Source organism: Lycorma delicatula, chromosome 6 (genome assembly GCF_047948215.1).
Source record: "Lycorma delicatula isolate Av1 chromosome 6, ASM4794821v1, whole genome shotgun sequence".
In the NCBI taxonomy this organism is placed as follows: domain Eukaryota; kingdom Metazoa; phylum Arthropoda; class Insecta; order Hemiptera; family Fulgoridae; genus Lycorma; species Lycorma delicatula.
Genome location: NC_134460.1, coordinates 47342782 through 47364143, shown reverse-complemented (window position 1 = coordinate 47364143; position 21362 = coordinate 47342782). Strand labels below are relative to the sequence as shown.

The 21362-nt window shown below is 28.5% G+C and overlaps 1 protein-coding gene across 1 annotated transcript; it reads right to left on the bottom strand.

Moving 5' to 3' along the window:
- Nucleotides 1-1660: 1660 nt before the first annotated feature.
- LOC142327041 (phosphotriesterase-related protein) lies at nucleotides 1661-21360 on the bottom strand. Its single transcript, XM_075369809.1, has 8 exons — nucleotides 21267-21360; nucleotides 15394-15606; nucleotides 13675-13834; nucleotides 11276-11466; nucleotides 6926-7084; nucleotides 4290-4454; nucleotides 2324-2541; nucleotides 1661-2024 (listed from the first exon to the last, which is right to left on the bottom strand). The coding sequence occupies exons 2-8, from the start codon at nucleotides 15413-15415 to the stop codon at nucleotides 1893-1895; spliced, it is 1047 nt and encodes a 348-aa protein (XP_075225924.1). The 5' UTR covers nucleotides 15416-15606; nucleotides 21267-21360; the 3' UTR covers nucleotides 1661-1892.
- Between the last annotated feature and the right edge of the window lie 2 nt (nucleotides 21361-21362).

Sequence of the window (21362 nt, the reverse complement as noted above, 5' to 3'; positions counted from 1 at the left end):
CACTAATGGAGTGTTTCCAAACTGATGTTTATATGAATGTTTTTCATTATTTTTGCTAGCAGAATGAGCTCAAAAGTGCTGATAACACTAATTGAATAACACTATTATATATTATTACATTATTACATGCAGCAAGATTTCTTTCTTTACAAAGCACAGAAGTGTCTGGCCCTTTATAATTTTATTAAAGAAGGTTGCTTGTACAAGTAACTTTGTATACATATTTATAAAAAAAAGACAATGGAGTGAGTTTCTAAAGGTAATAAGTTGTTTGGTAAGTCTTCATGTATCTGGAGGTAATATATTGTTTTATTTTCAGAATAATATATCACCCAAAAAATATTTGAATAAACCATGTCTGAAAAATGTACAATTAAATATTTAAAATTATTCAGAAATAATAAAATTCAAATAGATCATGGATCATACAGATTTTTTTTTTTTTAATAAACAAACCAGGTTTTTATTACAGTACTTTTATGTTTAAAAACTATTAAAAATATTAATCCCTATAATATGGAGATAATCTCCCACGAGATTTTCTTATATCTGCTCTACATTTTCTTCTCAATGGACTTTATGATGCTATTGTATGCATCAATTTTCTTTAAGGGTTGAAGAGATCTTTTATATGCAGCCAGCTCGTGTACTTGATCTGTGATCCATTTCTATGTTTTATATGTTACTTTGGCAAAATCTACTTAATATCTTTATTTCACATATTCAATATGATTAAGTTGAATTTATTTTTATGTTTTTACATTCCATGTGTAAAATCTGTATGTTGGGTTAAGATCTTTATATGTGAGTTGTTCAGTTTCTATTGGATAAACTTCTGCTACTGTATGAGTGGTTTTATATGTATCTTGAGTTTATAAAAATTTGTACTTGATCTACCAAAATTAATATTTAAAGAAAATACTGCTATTGCAATGTTTTGGGTTATGTCTCATGTTTATCAAATGAGTTCATGTTTTCTATTTATGGTTTTGAAACAAACAGTAACCTTTTTTTCTGAAAATGTTTTATAATTTCGTATGAGTAACAATGTAACATGTGTCAGTTTTTTCTTCATTAAGATTGTTTTTGATTTTGCTCATTAATACAAATACAATGTAAATATTACAATTGTTATGAAAATAATGTTGGCTGAAGCCAAACATGTTTGTCTATAGTCATTAACATATTCTAATTACATTATTGCATTGTGTTTTTCATTATAACTATTATGTAACAAGTAGAAATGTATTTAATAACATGAGTAAGAGAGCTAAAAGTTTGTTCTGTATAAGCTGATTGAGACAGTTGTAATGAATTTTCTTTACATTTTTTAATGTATGATTATAACTGGATATGATGAGTTCTATAAAAGTGAGCGATTTATTATTTTCACCCTTAGCAGTAAAAGTGTAAATTTTGACAATATGTCAGTAAATCTTAGAACATCTTTTGGAGCAGAATCCTGGAAATTCAGTCATAAATTAAGGATAAGATGCTGACTTTCAAAGTCACATTAAATAAATAATATTCATTTATCACTGGATTTTAATAATATGAGTGATAATTTGTCTAAATATTGCTGAGATTCATTAGTAGCTGTGAGTAACTGATGCCACTTAAAATATTAAATCTACCGTAATGCATTTACATAAAATATATATTTTTTTTACTTCACCATTAAATATTTTTACTTAACCAATAAATTTTACAAATTATATATGAGAATACACAAAATATATACAGATATTTACAACTAAATTTACGAATATCTCACATTGAATTGTATATCAACAGTTATTTATCTCTGAAATACTGATATTCTGTAAATGGGTTGACCATAACCAAAGTCACATTTGACATTTTGTAACTTATGATAAATATTTATTGTAATTTCACCCACATAGCCACTTTGCAGGATTCCGAGTTAATATTTTCTCAGCTGTATTTTCTGATATTCCTTTAATTAGCATTTTTTCTTTTACATTATTTAAAATATGAGAAAATCCATGTCCACCAAATTTTACCTGTAAACAATTACAAACATACAAAATTAAAAAGAAAAAGAAGACTGAAAAAAAAAGTATTCACCTGAGTAACTACTAAATGTATATTTTTTAATATACATTTAACGTTATATTAGAAATAGGAAAAATATATTTAAATAAGAAAAATTGCAGTCATAACTATGGTATGAGAGGACATAAGAAAATTTGGTACAAGGAATTCAAAAAAAAAGCCATGAGCTGGATTTGATCAGTAAAAATCAATTCATAAGTAATTAAAGTACATTAATAAATATATAATTTAAATAATTTGCACATACCAGTCTGTGTTTAGTATGTATATCATGTGATAACAAAATTTTACTTTCTTTTCCATGATGGATTAATGCATGAATTTGGTCTATTCTTTGAGCATCAGATCTCATATCAAATAATGGTTTTAACTGATAATAAGAACACTCCACTCCGAACAAATCAAACTGACAAAAAGTACCAAATGAAGCGAACTCCAACAGCTGTTCTTCAGAACCAATAGTACCTAAAAATCAAAAAAATTTAATAATTACAAAAGATTAATGTTGCTCATAACTATAAGAATCGCTGATTTTTTTTTAATTTTATTTACATTCCCATCAACAATTATAGTCATTAGCGACTTAAATATAATTACATGATCATAAATAATAAACACCAAAAACAAGAAACAATAAACACAAACTAAAACAAGAATAATAAATATTGAAACATCACCACTAGTCATTTTACACTGTGCATATAGTATTCTGTAAGGGATATCACGAAAGCAAAAACCAATAAATTAACTTCTTCAACCCACTATCAGAGAGAAACCACAACAGTCTTATTATGTGTTCCTTCTGGTTTAGTAATCACTTCACATCCTAACCCAGGTCTAATTTTTAGCATATGAGTTCCATCGTATTGGACGTGTATTCTAGTGATAGCATAATTTTTCTAAATTTAAACAAACACATTAATAAAAAAAAAAAATCTAAACGTATTCACATTTTACATGCAAATTATCAAGCAGACCGATAGTTTAATTTGAGAACCAAAAAATATTGAGCAATAAAACAGTTTTAAAATTGAGTTTTAATGAAAATATTTATTTAAATTGGGTTCATGAAAAACAAAAATGTGTAGCAGTTGTTTCAGACTAACAATTCACATTCTAAAATGTTATTATTTATTTTCTCTTATTATTTTACTCTTATAAACCCTGAAAACATAAATTAATACTGCATATCTGTACTTCAATTTTTTATATACATCAAGGTAGCATAATGTTAAAGCATCTGCCTTTCATTATGGAAGATTGACAATTGATCCCTAAGAGTATCCAGTTAGATTTTAATCAACTCCTCAGAACTGTCTTCCAGCTGTCACTTACAGTTCAGTTTTAATTAACAAATCCTATGCTACTTCTACTTCATAGAAATAAGACATACAAAATTATCAAAAATGTTGAAATTGTACTTAAATATGTTTTATTTAATCACACGCAGCAAAAAGAACAATAAACCCAAAACTCATGTGATTAAAAATTCATTCTTCAGGCATTACTTGTAGATAATTAATAAATGACTTGTTTGATGCTAGACTTCCACAGCATCAGGTCACTGCTAAACTGATGATCTAAGATTCAGTTTCTTGCAAGGTTCTGCATTTTCTGTGTAAGACAAAACTATATTTTTACGTCCCTATATTAATAAAAAACATTTGCTTAAAAAATGTTTCTAGAGTGAGGTTAGGCTTGTGATGAATGAGAAGAGAATTAAAGAATATGATATTTTCTATCTTCTTCTACCAATTTAATACTTAATTTACATTTAAACATATTTTCTGAAGCGTTTTCATCTACTGTCTGGGTACTTTTATTAAGCTACACTTAGATTCTATTTTTGATAGGCACCTAGCACAAAGAATCCATTTATGTATCAGATGTAGATGAAATGTGCCATAGAGTATTTCAGAGGTCATTCATTATTATTATTATTATGCTTTTACGGCCAACATGGGACCACTTAAGTCAATTTTAGTTGGATCTTTTCTGAGAAAAACGTGTTATTTTACTCTTTCGAGCTGCCCAGTATTTCTTCATCCGTTCAGATCAGTTCAGGTCATTCATTATATATGTAACTTTTTCAAATCATAATTTCCATCTACAATGAGAAATGGACAAGGACCAGTGATGCTAAGCACAAATATGTAGTAAACTAGTGGGTTTACATTTATAAACATAAAATTTTACATCGGTAAAAAACTTACGATCTAGATGTGACATAATAGTTCGATTTGCATTTCCTCCAGCTTCTAGAAATATTCTCATTATTTCAAATGGTGCTTTAGGTTCTCTTGCAGGATGAAAACTTACAGCACAATCAAGCTCAGTTTGTACTTCAGCTGTTGCCTGTATAGCTCTACGCTCAAAATCTAAAAGAGAAGAAAGATACAAATATACATATGTATAAGATATAAGAGATGTCTCGTCTTCCCAGATGAGACAAGACGAGACTGACTAGATGAGACAAATTGGCCTGTCAGATTCTAGCACTGAGCCAGCTTATATAATGTAGATGAAGCTGAGTGAATCACCAGGAGCTGAGTGAATCATATGGAGCTGTTTCTCAACTACTGCCCGTCATAATTTAACACATCTTACGATAATAAAATAAGTTGAATCCAACAGCTTGGCGACTAGGACGTATTGTATGGTTGCGTGTTATGCACTAACAATTAATGAAATACAAACAAATGTTGAAAAGAAGTTAAATTAATATTTAACATCACATGGTGCCAGACAGCAGTACTGCCTGAACAATATCTGCTAAGAATGCTCTGTCTTTATATTACAAAAATTATGCTCTATAATTAGAGCATAATTCACATAATACACAATAAGAATTCATAATAATAATACATATTCATTAATAATTCACATTATACTACAAAAAATTACAAAACACATTAGAAAAAAAGTAGAAAGTAGGATACAAATATCAGTATTGTAGGTAAGAAAGGACAATTGCAAGGGTAAGTCAATTATTATCCGCAATTTAGTTATATTTCTGTTTATGTTGGTAGTACTGTCATGTAGCGTAGATGACGCGTGCGTGGTTTAATTGTTGTTATGTCTGTGCAGGTTTGATACAGCTAGGTTAGTTACATTATTGCTGCCCTGCCGTTAACCATGGTTGCTCCACTTTCTGTTTGCACCAAAGAAGAGCAATGTTCAGTGATCCATTTTTTGTGGTCAAAAGATGTATCAGGGGCTGAAATTCATTGAAGACTTTCGGTACAGTACGGGAACAGTGTGTTGCTGCAACAGAGTGTCTACGAATGGATTGAAAAATTAAAAAATGGTTGGCAAAGTGTTACGCACAATGAAGGAGCCGGAAGACCATTTACCACCACAAATGAGGAAAACATTGAGCTTGCATGTGACATGGTTTTCTTAGACAGACGAGTAACTATTGATGAAGGGGCACATCGTCTACAAATTAGTCACGGTTCTGCCTACGAAATCATCCACAACAGACTTGGGTTTCATAATGTCTGTGCAAGATGGGTCCCAAAACAACTCACACAGTCGCATAAACAAACGCGCTTGGACATCTGCCGAAAACATTTGGATCGCTATGGTAATGAACAGGACATCTTCTTAGACAGAATCATCGCTAGTGACGAAACATGGGTCCATCATTACGAGCCGGAGAGTAAACAGCAGAGTATGGAATGGAAACTTCCAAATTCGCCCTGTAAAAAAAGTTCAAGACCCAACCGTCCATAGAAAAACTGATGCTTACGGTTTTTTTGGGACTCACAAGGCCCAGTACTGGAGCATTATGAGGAAAGAACACGACAATAAAAAGTGTGCGTTACAGTGAGATGCTTAATGGCCAAGCTGAAGCCTGCAATTTGAAGCAAACGCTGAGGACTGCTGTCGAAAGGTGTTGTGTTGTTGCACGACAATGCCCATCTACATACTGCTGCCAACACTGCTGAAATGCTCCAGAAACTCACCTCTGAAGTACTGGCTCATCCTCCGTATAGTCCTGATCTTGCCCCTTCTGACTACCACTTGTTTGGTCCACTCAAGCAAGCAGGCATTAAGGGGACATCGATTTACCTCGGACGAAACAGTGAAAGAAGCAGTGCATTCCTGACTCGTAGCTCAACCTAACACCTTATTTTATTAGGGCATCAGGAAGCTTGTGCAACGATGGACCAAGTTCGTTGAAATGCAAGGGAACTATGTTGAAAAATGATGTACATGTAAGTTTCCTACTTGTATTGCAATAAAATTTATAACCACATTGCGGATAATAATTGACTTACCCTCGTATAACGAATTATAAAGGTTAACATATTCAACAATGAATAACTTCTTGCTTATATGGAAACATCTTTTATGAACATTATTATTTACTGCTGGATTATTATAGAGTAATGAATATCCTGATCATACATTCACAGTATTTTAATGAGAAAATTGTTGAAATATTTAAAATAAGATAACACATTTTACATCATTTTGGAGAGTTTCAGATCATTTCATTAACAGTCCTCATTGAAATTATTTCTTTCAAAATTCCTTTGCTTATTTTTATCAAAACACTGTAAAATCAATAAAATAAAAAATATAAACAATAAAATGAGCTGAGTCTTTACACAGTTTTCTTGCATTCCTTTTCTTACATTTAGCATAATGCAGGTTTCTTGCCTTTTCAGTTCTTGTGAAAAACTTTAATTTTACGAACACTATTTTTGTAGGGATGGTCAAAATGGATATTTCCATTGAAATCTGAAAATTAAAATTTTTTTAGATCACAATACTTCCTTTACTTTGTACAAGGAGGTAATAAATTCTATATTTCTCAAGCAGATAATAAAATACAACTTACCATCTATGGGCCATGAACTTCCAACCTCACCTATAAAACCACATTTTACACTTTCATAATCAAGACAACCATTTTGTAATTCATTCCTCATATCATTACACATTTCTTCAACAGATTTATGCAAAACACTTTGAGACTGAACGGCAGATACATAGAAACCTATAAACAGAATAAAGTATCAGAGAAGATAAAAAGGGAAATCAAAATTACCTAAACAAGATTAAAAGAGTCATACAATGTAAAACATTCTGTTGATCTGCAAATAAGAAATTCTGGTTGTAAAAATAAACTATACTTTTATCAAAAAGTAAGTTTTTTTAAACAATTAGTACACTTTATAATTTTAATTTAATAGTATTATTTAAATTAAAATCTTAATTTTTTAAATAAAATTATTACACAACAAATACTACCATTATTTTGCTCAATATATTACTACTACTTACTGCTACTACTAATACTGTTAAAAAAAGGGCCTTGACTTTTCTTTTGACTTTTTGATAAAAAGTTCTGAAAACTTTTTTCTTGATTTTTTTTAATAAAAAAGACCTTAACCTCTTTTTTTTAATTTTTGTAGAAAATAATGAATGGCACTGTTTGGGCCTTGCAATCCTCCCAGTACTTTTTCATACATTCTGATATTTGTGCCCTTTCTAGTGTTGAAAATGTTTGTGTTCTGAGTGTGAAGCAAGTGTTTTTGTTTTTGATTTTCTTGTTTAATTTTATCTATCTGTGGTGTTTCTGGTGTAAGGCCAATTTCCTTCAGACTCTCTTTTTTTGCTAATCTATCTGTATCCTGTCTTGGTGTTTTTCAAGTCAAGATGGTACTGTACTAGCTTTTCAGAAGTCTTGAATCTTGCATCTTCATGATACAACCAAAGAATCCTAGTCTCCTCTTATGCATGGTATCAGTGATGGGTTCTAACTCCTTATAATCTACTATTGGGCACAATCCATTACTGCTCGTCTTTCTGGTACGTTTTAATGTTACAGGTTTTTCCAATTCTTTCGATTTTCTGGAGTCTGTCTGTCTTTGATTTTTCGTTCAGATGGTAGAGTGTTTCTGCTGCATAAATGGCTTCTGATTTTATAACTGTGTTGTAGTGTCTTATTTTTGCATTTATTGATAGCATTTTTTTTTATAAGTTTACCAGGTTAATTGTTTATATATATATATATATATATATATATATTTATACATACATATAACAATTTTAAAATGTTATAAAACAGATTAAGAAGTGAAAATTAAATGATTAAAAGTAAAGTAAAATTTTCTTTCAAACCTGAAATTGATAGAATTTGTGCATGGCCTAAGAAGTAATTAACAATATCCCTAAAAATAGTTTTATGACTTTAAAAAAAACAAATCAGGATTTTGAAATACATAATAGAGGTTTTAGATTTGGATATTAAATTTGACTACAAGTTATTATTCATGTCTCATATGAATGTATTTCATTAAGTTCTTTTTCTTTGAAAGTATAGGTAAAGAAAAAATACCAGAGATGTTTATTACATCCTTGATTAAATTAAAGTTTGAATATAGAAAACAACACAAAACAAATTCGACTAGAGGTAGGTTGGGATTTCACAATTACACTTTCATTATCACTTGAATTTCCTGATAAATTGTTTGGTATGTCGTCTCTAATCAGTTTTCTACAAGCTAACCTCCTTAGGTCTCTAGTCAATGACGGTAACTGATCATGTCTTCTAGATGTTATTTGGCAACCTCCACAATCAGATAGCCCTTTGTCGATCATATCTGCTGATGGTAACTGATCCATACTAATCATAAATAAATGAAACAAACATAAAAAAAGTAAAACTATTGTATACAAAAAAGAAAAACTTAACTAACTTTGAATATCATAAACCCTAAGTACCGCCATATCCATATTTGTAGCGACTCGTGTAGTGCTCTCCAAGTCTTAGAAAATTTTTATTCCAGACATCTTAACGTCACCAAAATCTACAATGCAATCGAGTTGAACCATCGCAATCCACAAGTGAGTTTCTGCAGGATCCATAGCCAGATGAGGATTCCAGGAAATGAATGTGAAGATTCCGCTGCTAAAGATGCATGTAGTCAACCATGATCAATCAATTCATCATGCATCCAACTTTATCAGCTATGTAAAACTCACTCTTCATGCAAAGTGGCAAGATGACTGTACGGCTACAATAGATAACAAACTCCGACACATTAAAATTTCTGTATTGCCATGGGATTCCTCGTACAGGTAAATTCATCATGAGGAAGTGGGTATCTGATGTCAGCAGTAAACGCACCAGTATGTATATGATGCGACTTCCGCTTGACTGTGCGCCACATCCTTGTAGATTGTGTGCATTATGCAGCCTTGCGTCGCAAATTTAAATTGCCCACGAACATTCGTCGAAACCTGGGCAATGACAAAGAGGTTTTAGGCTGAGTGTTTTTATTTCTTCAAAGTGTTGGTATTTAAGATACTTTAGTAGTGTTGTTTTATATTTTATTTTATTTTTATACTGTTATAGATTTCATTTAAAATTTTTATTTTTTCTGTTATCTGAGAAGAAGCTTTTTACACTCCTCACGAAGTTCATTGAATTTATTTTATTTTTATATATATATATGTATATATAATTATTATCTGTGACAGTAGATAAGTTTTTATCTGTGATAGTGGTTATAATTAAATTTTTATTATGTTAGCTGTGATTGTAGTTGTATGTTTGTGTTTAATGTTTTAGTTTGTTTTTTATTTTATTTTTGTATTTCATATTTTAATTTTGTTTTTAAATTTCTAGTGTTTTTATTTTGTTTTAATTTTTGCTGTTGTATTATTAGATTTTATATTTTTATTTTCCGAGTGATAATAACGTAAAAATGTTTTCCCCTCCCCCGCTACAAAAAACAATAGACTTAATAGCTTTTTAAGCTCGGCCTGGGTTCCAATGTTTGCCATAAGTCAGGTGGTCACTCGAGCAGCCTCTTTGCATGCCCTTGAAATGTGATTCCAGAATGTGTTTCATGTCATGACTCACACCCAGATATTGGACAGCTCTCCTCCACCGAATAAGCATAACAATCTCTGTTTCAGAAACTGCTAGATTTAATAATAATAATAATTAATAATGGATTTAATATATTAATAAACCAGGCTCAACATGGATTTGTGTCTTATAGATCTTTGATACAGTAGATCTTGAAGTAATTATAAATGATGTAAATAAAGCATTAAATGATAATTTGTTATTGCTGTTGCAAAGCGTTTGACCTTGTATATTACATTAAATTGGATAAGATTGGTATTAGAGACAAACTGTTAGTGTAGAAAACACTGACTCTGAAAGTTAGTGTAGGAAAAATGACTAGTAGTAATGAATACAATCAACAATGTAGTTTAATTCAAGGTAGTAAGTACACTTTCTCCTACTTTGTTCAATTTACATGTCAATAATCTGGAGAGCAAGATTCTACAATATGCTGATTTTTAAATACGCTCATATTTAAAAATCCAAGAGTTAATGTAAACATTAATTTGAATTTAAGAACAATTTGTCATAGTATATTGTTTAAAGAATAGTTCTACTTGTCAGTATTTAGTATATGCCAATATTTAGGAATCACTTTTGATTCAGATATGAAATTTAGTAATCATATTGGAAAAATATCAAATATTCTTAGAGTTATTTTATTTGTTATAGATTAAGCCAAGTGTTTATTCTTCTTTATTGAAAAGTATTACTTATTATAGTATAAATATTTATTATTTATTAAAGAACTGAGGATCGTATCTCTTTCAAATGAAATAAATTTAAATGAAGTGCAGCAAAAAATGTGTATATGTAATTTAATAGGCGTACAAGGAAGCCATGTAGTGTCTACATCAGATTTTTTTATTTTCCTTAATACCAGATCCAGATCTCATTCTTTACTACAGTCAAGGAATGGGAAAGATTATCTAGAAAACATAGTGATTATGTAGATTATGTAGTCATCTGGGACACCTTTTTAAAGACCAGCTACAGGATGAATAATGAATTCATTTACACATGTAAGAATACAATAGTATAAGTATATACTGTGTTTAGTTGCTATGATTTTTGTGCATTACTCTGTCCACAGCAATTATGAGTGAAATAAATTACATTAAAAATTTCTCTCTCTCTCTCTTTCTATATATATATATATATTTGTTTATTTATTTACACATGCATGTGTGCGTGCATGCATGCATGTGCACACACACACACATCCAAGATTAATATAAAAGGACTGTATAAAGTAATGTGTAAGAAAAAGTAAATATAAAATAGATGTAAATTTAACAGGTACATGAAAGAAGTGAATTAACTTACCTGTTCCTGCAACAACATGTACACCTGTTTCTTTACTGGCTTTTACCATGAGAGGAACATTTCTGTCTAAGCCAATGTTTGTATTTTCTATAATAGTTCCCCCTCCAAATTTTTTATACATATGCATTTCTTCAACAATGGCATTATCCACATCGTTTCCACTAAATTTAATGTTAGACCTGCTGCTATAACTAAACATTTAATAAAACAAAATAAATATTAGAACTGGAATTGAATTAAAGAAGTACTTAAATAAATACAGTATAGTTATTTAAACCAAACTGTATTTCCTCAATAAATCATATAAAAAATTATAACCTTAGAAAAATTTACAAAAATACAAAAGCATACAGCTGTTTTTCTGAAATTTTTACAGGTATAGTAATTTTCAAAGAACATGACAGTAGTGCCTAAACTAATTCATTGGATGCACAGAAGACTGATTACAATTAGATAATGTCATGCTATGGTGGTTATCTAAACTGAAATACCAAAAACAAGGTCAATTTTGAAATGTAACTATAGATAGTCTTAATGGCTGAGTACCTAATAGAGAGATAAAAGGAAACCTGTGAATATTCAATCAAGAAGAATGATTTAGGATTACCATAGTCAATTCTACAAGTATATTAGTTGAAGATTTTCAGCGTTTTGGTTACATACGCAAAGTCAATGTACTACTGGAAAACTTTAACTGTGCTGGGCAGTCTATTCTTATAGTCAATTCAGAAGAGGATTACCTTAGATTTGAAATTTGCTTCTAAACCCTGGAATAGATATTGATCCAATTTTTGTGATAAATAATGATGACAAAACACAAAAAAAAATTACTTGTTGAAAAAATATATAAGTACTGAGCAAGATAGTAAATTGCATTCCTTACAACCTGACAGTTCTCAATGGTTGGAATATCTCAAGGTATAAAATTCTGGAAACTGAAGGGTATAAGTGAAAATAAAACACTATTAGCAAAAACCATGTTTTAATTAATTGATTTAACAATTAGATCACCAATAAACAATGATAAGTACATTTTCACTGAATATTATTAGCAGTTGTCATTCACTAAAAATAACCTAAAAATAACAGTAGTTGTTGCCACTTTAAATTTAATTTAAAAAAAAAGATTCCAGTTTAATCATAAGTGTCTGAGGAAATTTTAAGAAATATTTTAATTTGAACTTACATATATAGCAGTATTTCTTCACACCTACTTGAATGGAGAAAACCTTTATGTTTTCATCCCTAGTCATTTACTATATCTTTTCATGATGAACTACGTGGTTATTGGATCATCTTATAGTTATTAACCTTTAAAAAAAAATTAACTGATACTCCATTATATTTACCCATTCCCTTCTGTTTATGAGCCACAATGCCTACAAATTTTTCAGAATAATGCTACAAAATGTTTAGATTTTGTACCATTCATTTATAAATAACAGACTTTCCTACAAAAGTTATCTGAGCATGAAAATTAGAGACTAAAATAACATAGTTGATAAAAGCGATAGATTGTGTAACTTAAATGAATCATATCAACTAGCACACTCAAGAAGAGAAAACAAGATGATTTTTTTATTCATATATTTTAGTATCAGGGATTTGGACAAGCTAAACACATACTTTAATCAAGAAGCTGAGATAGATGAAATGATTTGTGAAAAAATGCCAGACCCTTTCCAATAAACTAACCCAAGACTTGCTCACAAAACAGCCAGACTATCAACTATTTTATCAGTTGGCTACCCAGTTATGAAATAATTAAAATTATAAAAAAATCTGGATAAGTAGCTGATTAGCTTGAATGTACAGTACATGTATGTGTGGCTGGTAAAAACCAAGAGCAGTTAAGAAAAGGTTCACTATAATTTCAATATCAGAAATCTCACACAATCTGAATTCATCAGCAATTCATAACTACAAACCCATCATGAGATAAAAAAAATACATTCACATGTGCCAGTTATTCTAATTTCCCATATTTTATATTTTCAATACAAAGTATGATTTTTATTAAAAATAAATAAAATAAAAATATCACTTACTGCTTATTTTTTATGAATTCTCTCACATTAGCACTTTCATAGTATGCATCACTTCATTTATGTGTATTATTTTTTACTTTGTATTACTATTGTATGCTTTATGTGTATTACTTTTTTTTTAATTTAAAAAGTAGGATGTTACTCCTTCTTAGTCAAATTGTTAAATGACTAAGATTTGAAAGATTTGGCACTGCGAAAGCACAAATGGGAGAAAATTGTTTAAAATATAACCAACAAGTGATATTTTTATTTTATTTATTACTGATAATAATAATAATAATTATTATTATATATGCTAGGATACTAAACTACAAATTCAAAAACATGATTTATACAAATAAATAAACTTACGGATATTGTCTAATAAAACCAACATTTTCTAATGAGATTTTATTTTCAATGTATGATTCTAGTTGAGAAGGAGGCTTAACATAAAATTTTTCAAAATTAAGCCCAAAGTGTTCATGCGTTAATGTTCTGCCAAGTTGAGTGGCCGGTACTGGCCCTAAAACTGTAAAATAATATTATATTTAACATTCTTTCACTCAAAAGTATTTAACAAAAGTAGTTAATGTTAATTATAATAAACAGATACATTCAGATATGAGTAAAACTGTAAAATGGTAATTATATTTATATTTATAGTACTATTGATTATGATGTCAACAGTTACCAGAATGAAACACAGTATTGCAATCCAGTGAAAACTATATGTCATTAATTTCAACTAATGATCTAATACACATGAATTTATCAATGAGTATGGATATTCCAAGACAAAGTATCCCTTCTAGGTCTCGGTATTTAGCATTCATCAATACTTCAGTTAAATGTGGAAAAGAAATTTTCTAAAAAAAATTTACTAAAATTTGATACATAGTTACAAGTTGTATTAGATATTGTTATATGTGTAAAATACAATTTTACTACAATTTTAGTTATGTTCAGAGAAGAAACCAAAGCAATGAAAGAAGGTATGATCTGCATATTGTGGTATGATCATGCATGAAGGTATGATCACATTCTGTGTTAGATTGCTTTTGTCATAAAATAGACACTTTTCATTACATTTTCTCATTTCTTAACTTTGGCCAATAAGTATCACTTGCAACTCAAATTGGAAACCAGTGATCCTAAAGTAAATCATTAATACACATTCATATAATGGCCAATACCCTGTTTGGTGTCTTTGGCTATTAACATTGGCAATTTTTTTTAAACTTATCAACCTAAATGTAGAGTACAAACATAATAAATATTCTCATTTCAAATTTATTACTCTGAATTTTCCTACCAAATAACCATACCTTTTTACAGAAAATATATGTAATATTATCAGATCTTCACCGCACATATGTTTTTCCACTAACTTTGCCTTAGTAGTAAATAAATTACATAAAATCTTTCATTATAGTTTGATGATACACAAATTCACATACAGCAACAGCAGTGGAGTACAATAACGACGTGGCTGTAAACTCATGTTTTCATTCTGAAAAACATCAACTTTAACAAAAGGAGGTAGTTCTCAATTTGATCCATGTTTTTTTTTTCAAAATCTATCTTTTTATAAAATGGATCAATTTCCCATTGTGAGGTTTTTCAAACAATCTTGTTTTATCATTAATAGCATAATGCTTCATTGTAAAAATGTATTTAAGAGAATATCAAAAACAATTATTTATAGTTTTTTTAAATAAATTAATAATTAGAATTATTTGCCAATAATTTAGGAATGACATTAACATAAAAATAATAATACTTTGTTTTCTTTTATTCATAAAGCAACTTTTGAATAACCTGCTTCATCGTTGTATGAAGCACTGCTTCATACAATGTGGTGTGGTGTTGTAGGTGGAGCCAGAACTAAAGTGATTTATCTATCTCCAATCTTGCCTTTTAGAGAAAAAAGTTAAGATCTTGAAATGAAGATGTATGTACATAACAATCAACCTGCAGAGGAACTGTTTCAGGAAATTGATTATAGTTTACTAGCTTAGCCTACTAGCTTACTAACAAGTAACAAACTTATATATAATATTAAACTACAAAAAAATGATTAACATATACCTGTAACAGCAGGGTGTGCCATAATACTTTTTTAAAATAATATGTCACAAAATGGAACTTCACTAATGTTGAGAAGCAAAACAACTGTTATCAAAACAGTCAAAATGTATGTAACAATCAGTATAAGACACACAGTACCATCTGACAGTCATTCAGTTATAATCTTTTATACTATTTAAAATGTTTTTTCTCTTTTTTTAACTGAACTGTGTACTGAAAAGAATAGATAAAATATTTTAATAAAATGTTATCTTCATAATTAGTATTATGTAATGACATTAAATAAAATAACTTTAATCAAGCAAGAGCGTTTAACTCTTACATAGTGAAGAGTTAAATGCTCAGAAAAAAAAATCAATAAATCCATACCACAAAAAAATAGCAAACTTACTGAAGCATGATTAATAGAGCTCTGAACTATGTAATAAAAATAATTCTCTTTCTCTGGTAACAACAGGTAACCCCAGTTACAGTTATTCTACTCCTTTTTTTTAATTGTAATTAATGAAATTGTAGTATATGAAAAAAGCCTGACCCAGATTCAAATCTAGAACCTTCCAGGTGAAAGACAGGACCCTACTACTCTGCCATGGAGGTCAGTTGTTGAAGGTTGTTAAGTAAATGAATTTAATGAAATACATTTAAAGAAAGCAGCTGAAAGTGGTTTTCAGTATACAGGATATAAATTAATTATATTAATTAATATCAATTTAAATATAAAAGTAAAATAATATATAACATTAAAAGAGACAAAAAATAATTTTTAAATTGTTTTAAATTATAAAATCAACACACATAAGTTTTCAAAAAACATTTAATTAATTACAAGTTGCTCTTAAAAATAACAATAAAAAAATCAGATGTAATAAGTGATTTTAAAAAAAAATATGTAAAATAATTTTTAAAACACCAATCTTAAATTAAACACACTAAAAGGTAAAAAATAATTTTAGAATGGTAACTCAGAATGGATTTGACAACAAACTTTGATGGTGATATGTAAGATTATGTGAAAGTCATAGCTTCAAATTAAAAATTAGAAGATTTTTGCCCAATTTTTTCATATGCGTGATGAATGGCTTAAAGACTGGGGTGCAAAGATTTGTAGTTTGACATGAGCACCCCACTCTTTAGCCACTCTTCATGTATATGAAAAAATTGGCAAAAACATCAAATTTTTAATTTGACTTTCCCATAATCTGCACATATAACCATCAACGCTTGTTGTCAAATCCATAATGAGATACCATCCTAAAATTATTTTTTACCTTTTAATGCATTTAATTTATGGAGTGGTGTTTTAAAACCTTTTTTTGCCTATTTGTTATTTTCTACTTTTTATTGAATTTAATATAAGAGTGGGTTTTAAAAAGTTTTTTTACATGTTTTTTATTTTCTACTCTTTAGTCCTCATAAGTTTATACAGCTGTGCTAGCACACAGATTTGAGCAATTAAATGAAATTTGAATTTTTGCCTCAGCCATAGCAGAAATACTTTTGTTCAATTTAATTAATTGAATGACAAGATGACAACATCACAAACATGGATTATTCTTTCACTAAAAAAATATGCATGTAAATGAGATTGCATAAGTTCATGGGGCATTTTTTTCACTTAGCAACCTAGGGGCATCATAGCGACTTGAAATTGTTGCTAAAATGTGTTGTCATCAGAAGCAAACCTGTATGAAAAATTTCAGAGCGAATGGTTACGTGCAAGTGCTTCAAAACTTGACTGAAAGATTCTGTACCATGAATCTGACTTACATAGTCCAACAGCGAGTTAATGTAAGAATGGTAAAGATCTAATTATAATTAGGTGTTTAAAAGTCATAATGCCCAGAGAAAAATTATAACAAAAAATGACTGTACAGGAACTTTAAATAACACTTTGAAAATCATTTACAAGCAAACAGAAATCTAATTACGCTGAACATTTACAGAAAACAAACACACGTTTTCAAAACACAAACACAATAAAAAAAACAGCAATATGCTTATTAATAGTAAACAAATTAGATTTTAATGTAATGATTTACTTAAGGAAAAAATACATATAATTCAAATTTTTCTAAAATCTGTAATTTAAATTTAATTTTTTTTAAATTATGGAACTCAAAACAGTAGTTTGAATTATCTACAAGCAGTACATAGTTTAGATAATCTACCAACTTGAATAATTTGTATTATTTCAATGACTAAGATAGTAAACAAACATTACAGTAGTTATAATATTTCAAATTATGTCTTTAATCAAATTTTACAAAACAAAATTCTGAAGAAAGAGAGATATCTACAAAATTATTAATAGGTAATAATAAAACAAAGGCAGTAAGCTATAAAAATTATTTTTTGAAATATAATTATATTTTGCTGCCACAGTGCAAATTGCTACAACTGTTGACAGATTATTTACAATATATATGAAATGTATGACAGTTTAATTAAATATGTTACTGATCAGCCTCATTTTTTTTCTTGCTAACAACACTTTTAATACGGTTACCACACACATTATGTAAAACTAAAAAATGTTCAATAAAAAACACTATTTTTAAAAAATAAAACCAACTTCAAAAGAAGAAAACATTTAAAAAATTACATAAATATTCAATTTAATTATCTCAAAATTTTTAATCCAGTTTTAAATTAAGTACTGCTAATTTGTTAGTATTTGTTTATTTTAATTAGGTGAATAATATCCACTTTTACTTGTTTTTAACAGGTTCTATTTTTTGTCAAAAATTTCATCTTATTTTCAAAAATATTAATTCTAATAAGTACATAATAAGTTCTATAATTTTTTCTTGAAAATACAGACAATTCAATTGAGCTATCATAATTTATTTTTGGTATTGTGACTGGATATGTTTTACACTTATTTTAATAAGGATCCAATGGCTGAAATGAAAGGTGGTAAAATAATATTACTCGCCAGGAACTGAACTAAGAATATTAATCTATTAACCAAGGCCAACTAAGAAACTAATATGCTACCCATTTCACAAACTACCAGCGCTTCACACAGACACATGTGCAAGTTCACACACACAAATTATCAATGGCATACATGTGTGCTTTTCCTTATTTGTTTTTAAAGTGAAACTCAAAAAAAATTGAAAATTTTTAAAGTAAATTTTTTTAAAAATATGTACTTACGAGTTCATAGCTCATTTGTACACATTAGTAATCAGGTGTTATGCTTATTAATGGAACTGAATAATTATCAGATTCTCTATACAATTAATTTTACAAAGGGCTAGAATAAGTAATTCCACATATGAAGTTCAACTTAAGAAAAACCATTTATTAAACATCATTATATATATATACAGTAGAACTGAAAATTACAATAATTTTTGTATACAGATTCTAATTTAAGTTATACAACAAAAATTCACCAAAATATTTAACAGAAATAACTAAAAAAAAATTTCAGTTCAAACTTTAATGATTTTTGTGAAATAATAACTAACAGACCAGGTTATATCTTCAAGTATTAGTGATGTCCTTAAGTTTTTCTAATTATATTATAAGGAACAAAAAAACAGGTAGTTTTTTTTTGCCATACCTCCATAAATTTATGAATACCATAAAATAAGTTGTTATAAAGAACACAGAACTTATGTCTGTAAAATTTGTTAACTGAATGTGCATTTTAATAAAAAAAAATAATAAGTTATTGATTATTTCTTTATCTGGCAAATAAAATAATTTAATAATCTGATACATGTAATAAAATGTTACTTTTTGTGGCCTTTAACTCATTTCTTTGTTTTAAATATATTTATATAATGGGGCTGATGATTAGAAAAAAGTAAATACTCATATTTTGAAGTAATCACTTTAATAGGAAACAATAAAATAATAAGGTGATACTCAATTTTTAGTATTTGCTCTCTTATTGAGTCAATATTTATTTATAAACATAACATTTTTACGAGTGTTTACTCAAACTGGTGTGAATAAAGTTAAGGCAATGACTATCAGCTACGAATAAACTCTTTATAATTTTTAAGATGGATACACCCTTACTTCAATGTTTTTATGCTTATTTCTCCTTTAATTCAAGAGTATGGCTGCTTTTATCTATATCCATATGTAAAATGTTACAAAGAATGAAGAAGTTCCTCTAGATAAAAGATTTTTGCAGTTTGAATCTGATGTACTTTGATTTTTTTTCATCAGAAAGTAAAGTAGCTGTACTTAGCCAAAGAGACAAGGTGTAAGTATTTCAAACAAAATGTAATAATTTTTTAATATCTCTGTAAGTAACATTCAGTTCAAAAGGGTTGTTTACATCACTTGTTAGTCATGTTCTTTGTATTAGACAACTGAAGATTGCATGCGAACCTTGGCTACATAAGTCATTCTTGTTGACGCTGTAAGATGGATAATGAATCATCAATTATTACCAACATATTATGACAGCGCTTAATAATAAGAGAATCCTCAAAAGGAAACTCTAAAAGAATTGTCAAATTTTCCAAGGCAATACATAACTTAAAAGTAAATAATTAGTTCATTCCAAATCAGGTAAATGCTTAAAAGTAAAGAACCGTAATCTAATACTTTTCAGCAAAGCCAGACATTACAGATTTTTTTATTCACCAAGCTTAATGTTATACAGAGAAGATGTAACCAATATTTTATAATATATTTAAATAGTTTAATGTACATACTATTAAATAGTTTAATGCATCTATCAATATAAAAACTACATTTCTCTATACAGGGAAGATCCTTTTATATTTTATGCAAAATATGAAGTAAGGAAAGAACCACCTAAAGTAACACCATAAACATGGCACTTTCCAAGTAAGGCAATATAAAAATTTCATGAAGAAATAAGTAGTTGTTAACTTCCTAGACTATTTATTTAGTTTGTAAGTTATTATATGTATTTTTTATGTAGTTTAATTTTCAACGGCCCTAGCTAGCCATCATTTATTGTTAAAAAATACAGCTTAGTAATTGGTTTATCATTTGATATACCTGGTTAAAAGAAAGTAATGTAATAAAAAAAATATTTTTTTTTTTAATAAGGTCACATCAATTCATAAAAGTTTCTTAAATATTTTTCACAGATCTAGCGAATTGCTAAGCACAAGCAGTTTCAGAAAAAAATAATCACTTCTTTTGAATGTGGCAGTAAAAATATACAATATTTTCTATAAGACTAAATTTTCAGCTTTACGTACTTGTCATAAAAATAACGTTTTACAATGCAAATTCATATTTATCTAATGCTTAATTATAACAAGTTATTTATTTTAAAATAAAAAATATATTTTTGGACAAAAGTCATGTTTTTAAACAATTTGTTACTAAGGTTTAGTTTTTCCATTAGGATAAGTGTTTAATCTAATCATATTTGTTGATAAGTCACGAAGTTCTCTCAATTGCTTTTTGGTTCCATTTTTATGTAGTATTAAAATATCTATGAGCATATATAATTTAAGACCATAAAATAAAATAATTTTCTAATTGAAATAGGGCAGCAAGAAATCAACTACAATCAACCTAGACGCACATGGCTGGAATAGCAAGAAATTGGAAACGCAACTGGATTATTTATTAGAAAAGGTGCAGTTCTCAATTTATTAACAAATCAGAATAAAAATAATACCACTGATGATTTGCGCAGACGTGAATATTTAGGGTTCAAATATTCAAATTTTATTTTTTGAAAAAATAATAAAGTTCTAATAAATCTACTTAACAAGAAACTGTTGCAGAATAAATTTTTTTGTGAATTTTTAAACCGTGAAAGTAATGTGAAACGTATTTTCAGTGAGTAAAACATAGCACTTGTTTATACATGTAGATATAACAAAATAACACAAAAAAGAAAAATCTACAAATATACATACTTAGTTAGCAGTAGCAGCCTCCCATTATCAGAGTTAACTTCGAACTTTGGTAGAAGAATGTAATTACATGTTGGTAGTAATGTTTTGCCGTCAGAG